Raw genomic sequence first — 15,280 nt, forward strand, 5'->3', positions numbered from 1 at the left:
TAAAAATAATCAGTATAGTAATCAGCATAGAAGGGCAGGGTGGGGAACGATCCCCGAGGCTTCAATGTGGAGTTTGGATTTCAGAGCATCAAGAATGGACATAAGGAGGCCGGTTGATGTGCTAATATGAGCTAGTGCTAAGAGTAACCTGAGCTAGAAGAGAGGCAGTAAAGATGGGGAAAAATTAACAGATGAGGAATCTATTTAGACAGTAGACTCCTAAATGGAGTTTGCTGATAGATGAAGAGGAGTGTAGAGCTGGTATCAAGCACAGCACCAACTACTCTCACTCACTGGCTGCTGGAGCACTTTATTGGTTTTTAGTAACAATGAGGAAGGAAATATTTATTTTGGCTGGCATGGTAGGAAATCAAAAGTCTAGTTTTATTATTAAACTCTGATACCTGTGATATATCCACATAAAGATATCAAAATAATTGGTAGATATATTCAGGAGTGAGCTCTGGGGAGTCTTAGAATATAGACAATATTTAAAGCAACTGGAGTGGATATGACCACCTCGGGAGAGGAGGCTGAGAAGACAGTCACAGAATGTTAAACAGAAAAATAAATTTTGTTTCTACTTTCATGTTTTGGAATGTAAGGATATTTTAATGACCTGTATATTAGTTTCAAATATTATGATTATAATATTAATATATAATTTTCAATATAATGTAATTATTAGAGAACAAATTATTTGAGTTATAGACTTTCTACTGTACTATTGATAAGGAGTATTGATAAAGAAGAAAGGGGAGTATATTGGGCCAAGGTTGTTAGAGCCATGATGGGCCCATGTACAGTCACTGCATAGCGTCCTGATCTTTAAGCCACTGCTTATAAACAGAAAGCACAATCACCACAACAGGACTGGGATTTGTCAGGGGGGTCTATATCTTTTTCACCTTCATTTCTATGCCCTAGCTTGTTCTCTAAAGCTGCAGCTTTCCAAACTCAACACATGCTATTATTTATCTTTGGAACATCAGAATGTGCTGAGATACAAATTTCTCCCTTTGGATTTCCAAGTGAAAGATAAATTCTGTAAGATACAGCTAGTGCTCAAAGTACAGAAATTCTCTCTGCCATTCACTCTTCATAGTCTCTTGCATTTCCAATGTAATCAGTTATTAATGATATCATGAGAAGTGTGAATCAAAAAAAGAAAAATATGGGTTTCACTGAATTTAGAGATGATATTAATTCTAAAAGCCTGGAACAGCACTGGTGATAAAAATAGCAAGTTAAATTACAGATTTAAATCACTCAAGACTGAAATTACTATTTTGACCCCAAAACAGCTTAGAGACCAAAGATTAATACTTATCTCAGGAGAGAGGAAAAGGTTTAGGTTTTTATAAATGCCTTCTTTGGGAATTACTAACAACCAGGGTAAGCCCTCATCTGCTAAAACTGATTGAGGTTTATAATCAGGCCTGGAAGGATTAGATGACTGTAAAATCATCAGAGCCCATATTAAGATTAACTCAATCTCAGTGACTATCTTTCAGTGGAAGAGCCATAAGCCAAAATGCAGAGTTTCTGGATTTACTGCCAACGAATTCTGAATAAAGGGTTTTTTCAGGTATAAGGTATCCCACCTGTTTATTATATAACAAAAGCTAGATATGAATCAATTCCAAGTCATGCGATTTATCAGAAGATATTTATTACATATTGGCAGCCATTGCACCAACAGAATAGAGAAACTAATGCTGAAAGAAGTGACTGAGATACGTGCATTCTAAGCAATCACATCTTTTAAGGGTTTAGAGCCTTCTGGTTGGATTGGTTATATGGCTGTCATGCTTGCTAATTTTACTTTACCCATCATATCTGCACAATAACAACAAAAAACCTTCACATGTTAAGAAAACACAATTTTTTTTTAGTCTAAATGTTATTTGAGTCTGAATGTTACCTTTGTTCTCTTACTGAGTCCACTTACAAAGGCTTAATTAACCATGGTAGGTTTTCTGACCCCTTTCAGGGGTCAGAGATGCCTTTGAAAATCTCAAAGCACATTGAACATTAGATAATTGCAGATTGTCTAATTAATTTCAGGGTTCCCAGGAACGCCCTACACCCTTCTATTGGGTCGCTAGAACCTGTGCGTTGCCATGAGGTAGGAGGCAGGACTCAGACACCAGACCAAACAGAGGACTAGCTAGAACATGCACGGCAGAAGCAGCTTTCCATAAGACATGCCCACCAGTGCGCCATGGCAACAACCCGGAGTTACCGCCCCTTTCCATGGCAAAGACCCAATAACCCAAAAGCTACTACCTCTTCCCTAGAAATCTCTGCACAAACCATCCTTTAATGTATATGTAGTTAAAAGTAAGTATAAATATGACTGCAAAACTGCCCAGAGCTGCTACTCTCTGCCTATGGGGTAGCCCTGTGCTGCAGGAGCAGTCACGAAGTTATAACACCATAGGAGCTGTAACACTGATGGTTTAATCAAGCTGCTGTCTTCTACTCTACCACTGACTCACCACTGAATTCCTTCCTGGGCGAAGCCAAGAACCTTCACAGGCTAAGCCCCACTTTGGGGCTTGCCTTTTCTGCATCAATAAAGTATAAAGGAATGAGAGTCCTTTACATATACATGGGGGAAAAAAGATTCACTACTTGGGATGCCCTTCCTCCTCCACAGACTGTTGACTTAACTGACTCCCTCTCTCTTCTCTTGAGCCTCCAAAGTCTTCACTTCCAACATCTTTACATCCTACATTTGCCAAGCTTTATTGGTGCATAGGCTTCTCTCCTATTTGAAATATTATACTACGGTGCAGAAGCAATTTTAAAATACGCATTTTTCTGACTCCTCTGATTCCCAAACTTGAAGCAGTTGGTAGTGAAAGTTTTAGATTATGAACACGCTCAACCTTTGTCAAACTTGCTATGAAGGAAAGCAGCAAATTTTCTTTAACTAACAGTTTTATCAGACTTTGTAACTTCCAGTGTTACCACACTGGAATGAAAAATGAAAAATTTATTTTAAGGGTGTCTACCTTAAAAGAATGTCTTTCAAGAGTTTCTAGCTCATGTCTTACACTTTTCAAACACTGCCAGTGCAAAGAACATAAGAGAAAGTCATTTCTACCTCATTCTAGTTCTAAGAGCCTATGATTCCAAGAAAGTTTAATATAAAGCATAGATATTAGTATAACCTGGGAAGGGAATACTTTTTAAAAAAAATATATTACATATTTTAATCAATATTAGGCATTGCTTTATTGTAAATAGCATTAGATCAGATTAGTTGTTTCATACAATACTATAACAATAATGTTTATAGTCAAAATCTGATTAATATAAAGAAAGTGAAATTTTTAGAAGTATTAAGTCATAGCTTTTCTGCTAAACCTCCAGAATCAAACAGCACAAATATATTGAAAAATATACTTCAGGAAGTACTTATTTTATGAAGAGAAGTTATTTGTCTTTAAATACAAATACTTTGAAAGTACCAGTTCATTTAAATATAAATAAGTAAATGGGTTTTTTAACTTCAGATATACAAACTGAATTAACCATAATCCCTTGCATGACACACCCTTATCATTGATCCATGAATGGTTCATTTTACTTAAATAGTTAAATAAATTCTACTATGCCCATTATTTTGGTGATATTTTTTCCCCTTACACAAAAGCATGTTCTTCATCTATTTCATTCTTACAGTAAATGGATATTTTTCTGGTAATCTTGTTTCAGTCACCCAGACATTTATAAACAAACCCTACTCATGCAAATGTCAAAGAACATTAGCAGCATGTTTCAAGTTTTAAAGAAACATAATTCATTTAATTATACTGAGCCATAATTTGACATCTTAATTTTTACCCTTTCCCAAAACACAAGAAAGGAGGCAAGAGTGGAATGGGTCACAAACTCCAGGACATCTGCTGTCGCTACCTCCTGGTTATAGCTAATCCATTAGGAAAAACAAATCACCTACCTACCCATCCTGTTTCTGTTTGTGTCGTGTTCCTATTATTAAAAAGCAGAGGAATAGGTCAGTGGGAATAAAAGCATGAACACTGGTTTTATTTTATTTTAGAAAGGACAAAGGATATGGAATTTTATAATGTCTTTGGAGCTCAGGGTCCTCACAGCATGAGCTATGAGTTGAAGCTGAACATTTCTACCGGTTGACTGGTCAACTGCTCACGTAAAGCCCAGCTAGCATACGAATTGCTGTTGGTTTAGCCAAGTAAATGTTCTACATTTCAGCAGAGCTAACAAGTGAATTAAAAATACATAATTTGTCTGGGCACAGTGGCTAATGCCTGTAATCCCAGCTATTTGGGAGGCTGAGGCATGAGAATCGCTTGAACCCAGGAGGTGGAGGTTGCAGTGAGCTGAGACTGCACCGCTGCACTCCAGCCTGGGGGACAGAGTGAGATCTTGTGTGTGTATACATATATATATATACACATATATATTATACAATTTATAAATGATATTTCTTTACTGAACAGGAACAAAACTGAACAAGAAGTGATTATACTGGCAAATATTTACTTAAATTTTAGATTATTCCCTAAATTATTATGATATAGAAATCTGCTTGAGGAAAAAAAAAGCATATTAAATCGAAATTGAAATGTCACATATAAATGATATTAATTTTAAATCTTACTTTTGGTGTAAGATATAGAACCTTAATATGGAGAACTTTGGCATTATTAACTCAAGGTTTGAAGAGTAATACATTACTGAGGCATGTTACAGTTCTGGTTCACTAGGTCCCTGAGGCATATTTGACACATTAATAATGATGGAAAGTGATTACCATTTCCCTGACACTCGCTGCCCTACCTGAAATGGCACTCTGAATCACTCACTCATTTTAGGCCCAAATAAACTGGCCTTATATTCACAAACATTACTAACAAGTATGTAAAAATACAGCCTAGTCATTGTGACACGAACAATCACAAAATAAAATAAATTAAATGGCACAGAATCTGATATGTCTTGGACATGTGAATTGTGCTGATGCAAATCGCCAATTAAGAGGCATCTCCAAACAGAATCTTCAAAGCAAACAGAGCTGTTTTCTTACACTCACACAGTTATATAGCAATTAATGTTTTGGTCAACAGACCACATATATGACAATGGTGGTCCCATAAGAGTATAATACCATTTTTACTTTGCCTTTTCTATGTTTAGATACACAAGTACTTAAAATTGTGTTACAAGTGCCTACAGTATTCAGTATAGTCACATGCTGTACAGATTTGTTGCCTAGGAGTGATAGGCTATACTATACAGAATAGGTGTGTAGTCGGCTGTACCGCTTAGGCTTGTGTAAGTACACTCTATGATGTTCACAGAATGACAAAATCACCCAATGACGCATTTCTCAGAAAATGTCCTTGTTGTTCAATAATGCAGGACTGCATTTCACTACCACACATACCTTTCATGGTTTTAGACTCTTCCAGGTAAGTATTTCAAAGCAAACTTTACCAATAGCAAATGGAAAATAGTGTATCCATTTCCTAGCTAAGGCAACTTAGACAAAAGGAAATTAAGAAACATTACACTAAGCCAAGTAAATGAATGACAACAATACCAGGCTAACCTAGTCAGACAGAACATTGAAAGAGAATCAAGTTCAATATTTATATACTTGGGGGAAGAGCTTTGTTTCAGAAAAATAATTGGTACAGTTTCCACTTACATTAAGAACACTATAAAACTGCTACTAAAACAAACTGGACTCAAATTCAACACAATGGCATATGTTTTTCAACCTGTTATCAACACCAAGAAATAACTCCTTTTGGTTATTAAAATCCTGGAAAGAAATCATAATTACCCCATCTGGGAATATGGCCTTTGAGGCATGATTACTTGGTTAATTTCGAATCCCACTTTTCCTATTGATTTTTCAAATTCCTGGAACAGAAAAAAGTAAGTAAATAAGTGCTTTCATGGATGGGAGATTTAAGTGGCTACCAAGGGCAAGAGAAAATGGTGGGATGTAGGACAAAAAGTACAAAGTAGCAGATATGTAAGATGAGTAAGTCTAAAGACCTGAGGTACAGCATGAGGGCTATAGTTAGAATATTGTACTGTATACTGGAAATTTGGTGAGAGTAGGTTTTGGTGTTGTTACCACACCAAAAAAGGTAACTACGTGAGAGGGTGGATATGTTAATTTGCTTGACTATAGTTAACTATTTCACTATGTATAAGCCTATTAAAATATCATGTTGTTATAATATAATACATACAATTAAAAAATAAAGTTAGCCAGGTGTGGTAGCTCACATCTGTAATCCTAGCATTTTGGGAGGCTGAGGTGGGCAGATCACCTGAGGTCAGGAGTTCGAGAACAGCTTGTTCAACATGGTGAAACCCCGTCTCTACTAAAAAAAATACAAAACTTAGCCAGACATGGTGGCAGGCACTTGTAATCCAAGCTACTTAGGAGGTTAAGGGAGGAGAAACACTTGAGCCTGGGAGGCGGAGGTTGCAGTGTGCTGAGACTGTGCCACTACACTCCAGCCTGGGCAACAGAGCAAGAATCCGTATGAAAAAAAAGTTAAAAAGAAGTTTAAATTATTTTAAGAAAAAGTATACAGTAATACTACACATTAAATTTCATTATTTTTAAAGTAATCATCTTAAGAGAGGTAAGTTCCTGCTACATAGAATATTGGGGAACAAAAACATTTTTTACTGCAAAAGTGTATCAGTTGGCCAAGCAATTCCACTCCTAGGCATTTATCCAACAGATATGAAAACATATTCACACAAAGATTTGTATAAGAATATAGCAGCTTCATTTAGAACAGCTAAAACTGGGAACAACCCAAATACCCCTCAACAGAAGAATCAATAAACTAATCTATGGTAATTCATACAATGAAATACTATTCAGCAATAAAAAGGAATAAACTACTAAATGTGCTACAAAATGAATAAAATCTGTGGGAATTATACTAAGCTGAAGAAGCTGGACACACGCTATAGATTCCATTTTGTGAAGTTCTATAAAATGCAAAATTAATCTATGATGAAAATGAAATCAACACATCAGACGTCTCCAGGTGAGGGACAGGAGTTGCCTGGGAAGGGGATATGAAGAAACTTTCTAAGGTGATATAAACATCTATATCTCAATAGGGTGATGTTTACATGGGCATATCTATTTGTCAAGAGTGTACACTAAAATATGTACATTTCACATATGTACATTTTACCTCTAAAAGGACCTATTAAGAAAAAAAAAACCCAGTCCATACTACCAGAAGCAGTTTACAGATTCAATGGAATCTCTATCAAAATACCAATGGCATACTTCACAGAAATAGAAAAAAATAACCTAAAATTTACATGGAACCACAAAAGGCTCCAAATAGCCAAAGCCATCCTGAGCTAAAAAAAAATACAAAATTGGAGAAATCAAATTACCTAACTTGAAATTATACTGCGGAGCCATAGTAACCAAAACAGCATTGTAACTGGCATAAAAACAGACAAAGAGACCAATGGAACAGAACAGAGAACCCAAAAATAAATCTATTCATCTACAGTGAACTCATTTTCAACCAAGTTGCCAAGAACATACATTAGGGAAAGGACAGTCTATTCAATAAATAGTGCTGGGAAAACTGGATATCCTTATGCAGAAGAATAAAACTAGACCCCTATCCCTCACCATATACAAAAATCAAATCAAAATGGATTAAAGATTTAAATCTAAGACCTCAAACTATGAAACTACCACAAAAAAACACTGGGGAAATTTTCCAGGACATTGGTCTGCACAAAGATTTATTGAGTAATACCCTACAAGCACAGGCAACCAAAGCAAAAATGGATAAATGGGATCACATCAAAAGCATCTGCAGAGCCAAGGAAACAATCAACAAAGTGAAGAGATAACCCATAGAATGGGAGAAAGTATCTGCCAACTATCCATCTGACAAGGGATTCATAACCAGAATATATAAGGAACTCAAACAATTCAATAGGCAAAAAATCCAATAATCCTATGTAAAAGTAGGCAAAAGATCTGCATAGACATTTCTCAAAAGAAAACATACAAATGGCAAACAGGTATATGAAAAGGTGCTCAACATCACTGATCATCAGAGAAATGCAAATCAAAACTACAGTGAGATCTCATCTCATCCCAGTTAAAATGGCTTTTATCCAAAGACAGGCAATAAGAAATGATGATGAGGATGTGGAGAAAAAGAAACCCTTGTACACAGCTGGTGGGAATGTAAATTAGTACAACCACTATGGAGAACAGTAGGAGGTTCCTCAAAAAACTAAAAATAGAGGTACCATATGACCCAGCAATACAGCTGTTAGGTATATACCCAAAAGAAAGCCGGTCAGTATATTGAAGGGATATCTGTACTGCCATGTTTATTGCAGCACTATTCACAATCACCAAGATTTGGAAGCAACCTAAGTGTCCATTAACAGATAGTGGATAAAGCAAATGTGATACATATACACAATGGAGTACTATTCAACCATTAACAAGGATCAGATCCTCTCATTTGCAGCAACATAAATGGAGCAGGAGGACATTAAGTAAAATAAGCCAGGCACAGACACACTTTGCATATTCTCACTCATTTGTGGGAACTAAAATGTAAAACCATTAAACTCATGGAGATAGAGATTAGAATGATGGTTACCAGAGTCTGGGAAGGGTATTGGGAGTGGGGAAGAAGTGGGGATGGTTAATGAGTATAAAAATATAGTCAGGTAGAACGAATAAGATCTACTACTTGAGAGCACAACAGGGTAAATATAGTAAACAATAACTTATTGTACATTTTAACATAACTGAAAGTATAACTGGAATGTTTGTAACACAAATGATAAATGTTTACCCTGATGTGATAATTATACATTTTATGCCTGTATCAAAATATCTCATGTAGCCCATAAATATACACACCTACTATGTTCCCATAAAAATTAAAAATTAAAAACAAATCCCATGTAGTGGAAACAGGGAGAATTATGGGTGAAAAAACAATGGCAGAATTTTGACCATTGTTAAAGCTGGGTGACAGGTATAGGCTTTTATTACACTATCCTGTTTACTTTCTATATATTTAACATCTTGTAAAATAAAAAGTTTAAAAATAGATATCACTGAAATATGCAATCAAAAATTTTCACACCATGAAAATATGCCTCTCAAGAAGCTTTCTCTGTACTGAAAAGACATTTCTATGATCCCTGGAGATCCCCTGTGCCTCTGCTTCACATGGAGAATTTTAAATGGAGCTCATTATTTTTCCTCAGCTCCTCTCTCCCCCAACCCCAGCATGCCTCCCATCTAATGGGCCATCAGAATGAATATAATATGGTTGTCCCAACTACCACTAGCCCCCAGATTAATTCTTCTCAGGGCCCTCAAATATTTATTTCTAACAAATACTGGTACAGATGGAGAAATAAGAGCTGTTGTATACACTGGAGAAAAAAATTGATTTGATGGATACCAACCTTAGTCTTTATTTTCACTGCTCTCTGAAGATGGTGTTTTTATAAGTTAATGAGAAAATGGAAATGTACTTTTTTAAATCTGATTTTTAAAAAATTTTCACATTCAAGTTTTTTTTTAATCTTGCTTTCTTGTTTCCCAGCAATACAAAGAGACATAAATTTTTAGAATAATAAAATCCAGAGAATACTAAGCAAGGGCAATGGAGAGTTTCTCTACTATGGACTGATAAGGCTTAGTCATATATCAGTCATTGAATGTGTCATATTTGTTTTCTAAATTTTGACTGAGAAAAGTCCTACAGTTTTTCGTATAGTACATCCAAAGAATCAGAAGCATCATACAGTGGTAAAGAATGAACACAAGCTCAATCACAGCTATTTAAAGGTATATATGTTAAAATCCTCCTAGGTCATAAGAAGATTAAGTATACTCAGGTAAAGAATTACATTACGGTTCATGCTTGTAAACCCAACATTTTGGGAGGCTGAGGTGGGAGGATTGCTTGAGCCCAGAGTTCCAGAGTTTGAGGCTAGCCTGGGCAACAAAGCAGGACCCTATCTCTACAAAAAATAAAAATATTAAAAATTAGCTGGGCGCAGTGGCATGCACCTGTGGTTCAGCTATTCAGGAGGCTGTGCCCAGGAGGTTGAGACTGAGTTGAGCCATGATCACGCCAATGCACTCAACCCTGTCTCAAAAAAAACCCCAAAATTCTTGACAGAACCTAATAAGTAGGCCCGAGTACAGCTATCAATCAGTTTTCTGTAGTCAGCATAAGATAAACACTGAAATTAACTAAAATTAAAGATCCAAAATTTACATACTTTATAACTTCTACTTACAAATTTTCCTAGATAACATTTATTTTTATAAGTCCCCCGCTAAACTCCAATGGAGAATTTCTCCAATGAAGAAGAACAAATGCTGAGAAAGTGAATTCATTCATCCATCCATCCATCCATCCATCCATCCATCCATCTATCCATTTAACAAATGGTTGAATGTCTATGGGTACCAACCAGGTGCTCTTCGAGATACTAGAAATATAGCAGTGAACAAAACAAAGTCCATGCTTTCACGGAGCTTATGTTCTATCAAGGGAAAAACAGGCTTATTAGAACAGCTGAGAATAATGAGTACCATGGAGGAGAACTAATCTGGGTAAGAGCAAAAAGAATGTGCAGATTACTATTTTAAACACCTGGCCAGGAAAAGGTCTGTCAGTTACTGAGACACTTGAGCAAACCTGAAAAATGTGAAGTTCCAGAATTCCAGGCAGAGAAAATGGCAAGTGCAAAGGCCAAACACTTGGGTCCACTTGCAAGCTAAAGAAAATAGAGCTAGTGTGGCTACAGTGGAGCGAGTTAGGGTAAGGGCTAAAGGAGACTGGAGGAAAAGGAGGATACAAAGGATCTAGACCTTGGTAGGCCATTTTCACAATCTGGGCATCTAGTATGAGAGAGACGGGAAGCCATTGGAGCAGTGTGAGCAGAAATGACCCTAATGTTTTTTTTTTTAAAAGATCCCTAGCTGTGTGAGAACAGGCAGTAGGGAAACAAAGGTTGAAACAGGAAGACCAGTTCAATGGAGAGATCACAATGCATTCAAAGGAATATTTTAACTTCATTTGTCTATAAGCTGTGTTGCATTATAAGACTCAATATTCCAATAACTAAAACAGCAGTCAATTGAATTACTCCCTTGTTTGCCACTGGCTTGGGTAATTAGAGTTTTTGAGGAAGAAGAATCATCATAGGTTACTTTTCAGGTTCTAGTTTGATCTATTGAAGAGTGTGGTTCCTTTATCTCAATCTAATAGGTAAATAAAACAAAAACTGCTAATTTCCCAGACAATCATCTTTTTCAGAATATTCCCTCACAAATATCAGAAAGCAAACATTTTAATTTGCATGCTGGATTCAGGTTTCATATTATTGCAGTTATTCATAACCCTAATCACAACATATATATATTATAGTAGTCAAAACTCATTTAATATTCCTGAAACGTACATTGAAATAAAATATACTGCAAACCATAAAACCCACCAACACTCTCCCAGACTTCTGCTTCATAGTGAATTTATGAAATATCTCTATTAATGAGGCCAATCAATCTGATATATCCAATTTCCTTAACTTTAGAGAACAGTATGTCTAACAGCAGCCTCACCCAAACCATATTATCACTTTCAGTTATTAAAAGCTGGGTAGGAAAACCACCATACACTGTATACCTTTCAAGACTTTTAGCCACACTTGAGTGTTATTAATTGGTTTAAGGGGGTGTCAGAAACACATGCTTTCCTGAACACTTTGGTGATTTCATCCTATGCTCAGAGCACTCTGATAAATTAAATCATCCTGGCTGTGTCATGAATCGCAGCTGGCATGCCTGTGTACTGCTTTTTGATGATGAGCAAGCAATACAAAATGTGATGCTGATTCCACTCTTTAAAATCTGATTTTCAGCACTCATATAGTGTTACAAGGCAGGATTTTAAAACAAAAACAAACGTCATAATAAAATTCACTTTGGTTTCACAAAACCTAAGCCCTCGTGCCAGAAAATTGGAGGCTTTCTTTCCAAATAGCAGACAGAATCTACAGCCAGGAAGCGAAGTGGGTTGCGGGGTAGGAAGATGCAATATACATGGATAATCCAGCTATTTGCTTACCGATGGAGCTTTAATGGGGGGAAAGAGGAAGGAACTGTGGAACTGTTATAGCGACCTATACTACAGCCATATTTCTACACCTTCATTGAACAGTGTCAAGAATCTGCCTCATTTAAGTTCTACTAACAAGTAAGGAGATTTCCCTCTCCAGGGATAGGCTTTTGCTGTACTAATACCACTCCAGACTTCACCTTATGTGTCCCCCTCTCCTTTTCCCTTTCCTTCAATTACAAACTCCTATTTTGTTTTGCTTCATCTTATTGTACTAAACGCATTCTTTGCGATAAGATGAACCCTTAAACCCTTCTTGGGGTAAGGAGAAAGAGAAATAAATAATAAAAAAGATTTCTCTCTTCGTGGCTAAATTTAAATATAGCAGGCATGGAGAAATGGTGAAAAGGGGTGTGTGGGTGTCCATGGCAAGATTTCTCAGTCTCTAGGAGAGAAAAGGATAGAGAACAAAATGCTTAAGGGATTTAAGAACGGGGTGTGTGTGTGTGTGTGTGTGTGTGTGTACAGTCATTCCCAGGGCGGAAGGTAGAATTCAGGAAGAAGGGAGGGAAAAGAAAAAGATCATCAATCCAGGCAATCACCCACCCCCCGCCTTCCCGACCCCTCTCCAACCCGCCGCAGTGCTCTGAGCTGCCCAGAAAGCTCGTTACCCGAAGGGCAGATTCCCGACACCAGATCAAGGGACCAAAGGCTGGGCAGCCAGTCTGGGGAGAGAGATCGGGAGGGATGGTGACAGGAACGAACGAGGATGGGAATGGCTAGGGAAGGGGCGAGGAAGACGGCGAGGCCCTAAGAGATCGCCGGCCGAGACTGAAAGACCGAGCTGGGCAGCCAGGACCTACCTGGAACCGTCAAGGTGGAGGTTGCCCCAGGCACCTCTGGCCTCTCCTCCTCAGCCTCCTCCAGCTGCTTTTGCTGTTGTTGTTGTTGCTGCTGCTGCTGCTGCTGTTGGATGAGGCTGAGGTCGGAGCGGCTGAGTTCCGCTCTGGCTGCCGCCGGGACCAGCCGCGCCTTCAGCAGCACCGCGGCCAGGCCGAGAAGCAGGGTACAAGGGACACGCCGGCAGAGCCTCGCCATGGCCGAGAGCCAGAGGGCCGCGGCGGCATATTGCGGGGCTCCGGGCGGCGGCGGGCGCCAGGGCTGCGGGCTCCCGGCAGCGCCCGCTCGCTCGCTCCCCCTCGCGCAATCTGCCAAGCACTCCCTCACCGGGAGGAGGAAGAGGCCCGAGAGGCGGAGGGGGCGGAGGAGGAGGGAAGGGGAGTTCGCATCCTCGCGCATGTGACGCGCGGGGAGGGGCGAGCCGGGCCCCGCGGTCCCGCGCCCCGCAGCCACCTGGGGCCAGGCTGCTCCGAGAGGACGCGGATGCTGGGGCTGCAGCCCGGGTGGAGGGCCCTAGGGGAAAGAGAAAGGGGAGGCCTTCTGGGAGCTAGTAGACGCTCACAGCCTCCGCTTCCCACTGAGGCACCGGGAAGATTTGCAGAGAGTGGAATAAAATTCCCTCCACCTGAGCCCAAAGTAGCAGAGAAGGTGGTATATTGATTACCCCCATCCAGCACATAACGTGGGTGGCACCAACGGATCAAAAAGCCAGGATCTCAGCCAAATAGGCTTTGCTGCATCACCGCCATCATTGCTTAGCTAGAAGTTAAACTGCAGCGCGCCAGATTTTGACTAAACTTCTTTTCTCTGCCCTAGTGGGAATTTCTTTCCATATCATAAAATATTCTTAATTACATTTTGTCTAATTCTAGCCTATCCTTTTCATTTGTTAAAAAAAAAATCTTACTAAATACTAGTTGCTTACCATGTGCCAGCATTTCTTCAGGTGCTTGGAATAAGTAAAATACAATCCCTGCATTCCAGGAGCTCACCATCTATTAGGGGAGAGGAACACAGAAACAAATTAGAACCCAATGTGGTGGCTACAAACAAAAGCATTGCAAGTCCAGAGGTCTCAGAATTGGAAGAAAATATCTTGTGTATGTAGGGGCGATGAAACACCAGGAGAGGTAGAATGTAAAAAAGTGTAAGACTTCCCCACAGGAGAAATCAGGAACTTGGATGTGTGTGTGTGTGTGTGTGTGTGTGTGTGTGTGTGTGAAGCCCACATATGTGTAAGCACAGTGGGCTTGAAAAAGTGTGAGCAATTATTCTAATGAAGGAATGACAGTGTTTTAGATTGAAGAGGAGAGTGGAGACCAGGTCATTAAAAAAAATAATAATAACAAGCATTTCTATAGTACTTACTGTGTGCTCAAGTATTTGTTAACTTCTGTAATAAACTTAGATGGTGTATACAGAAATTGAAATTTACACTGTAGATGATAATGAAAGAAATTAATCAGGGAAGAAACTTGCTACCAGTTGTGCATTTTAGAAGAATCACTTTGCTCTCAGTATGGCAGATGGATGAAAGGGGGATAAACTGGAAGAGAAGATGCCAGTTTAGAGGTGTTTGCCAAAACCCACAGGAGATGCCAAAGGTCATTGAAACTGAAAAGGAAAAGAAAAGAGTAGGAGACACAGTATACAAGACTACAATAAACAGATACGGTTAATTGGAAGAGGAGGAGATATGCCTAGTGTGGCACCTAAATTGACAAATTGAGATCTTAGGTGGCTGCTTATGACCTTATCAACATTAACTGGCCTGGAGTAATGAGCCCTGGCTTGTTCAGTTGTGGTCTCTTTGTATTTGAGTACCTGTGGGACATCTCATAGTGCAATATAAATGTCACCTGCTGTGACATCACCCCATTTACCATCGTAGTTCATTGTCCTTTTCCACCCTCATCATTCTTACCTTGTCCCTCCCAGTGTTTTCAATATGCTGGAAAACAACAAACTTCTCAGTACTGGAAAAGTATTTTTTGGTTAAGCAAATGAAAATAGTGTATATATAACTAATGGTTTAGATGTTTTGTCCCTTCCAAATCTCATATTGAAATGTGACCTCCAGTGTTGGAGGTGGGGCCTAGTGGGAGGTCTTTGGTTCACAGAGGAGAATCCCTCATGAATGGCTTGGTGCCCTTCTCATGGTAATGACTGAGTTCTTGCTCTGAGCTCACAAGAGATCTGGT

At 38.7% G+C, this 15,280-nt stretch overlaps 1 protein-coding gene across 1 annotated transcript in view; it reads right to left on the reverse strand.

Annotated features, from left to right (window-relative positions):
• The window catches only part of FAM171B (family with sequence similarity 171 member B), a 71,154-nt gene extending 57,726 nt beyond the window's left edge, over nt 1-13,428 (reverse strand). Inside the window, exon 1 of the mRNA XM_032755200.2 lies at nt 13,043-13,428. Within this exon, the coding sequence (XP_032611091.1) occupies nt 13,043-13,277 (235 nt within the window). The 5' untranslated portion in view covers nt 13,278-13,428. The remainder of the gene's footprint in view (nt 1-13,042) is intronic.
• Nucleotides 13,429-15,280: the final 1,852 nt, after the last annotated feature.

This window comes from Hylobates moloch, unplaced genomic scaffold, assembly GCF_009828535.3.
Source record: "Hylobates moloch isolate HMO894 unplaced genomic scaffold, HMol_V3 SCAFFOLD_1, whole genome shotgun sequence".
In the NCBI taxonomy this organism is placed as follows: Eukaryota; Metazoa; Chordata; class Mammalia; order Primates; family Hylobatidae; genus Hylobates; species Hylobates moloch.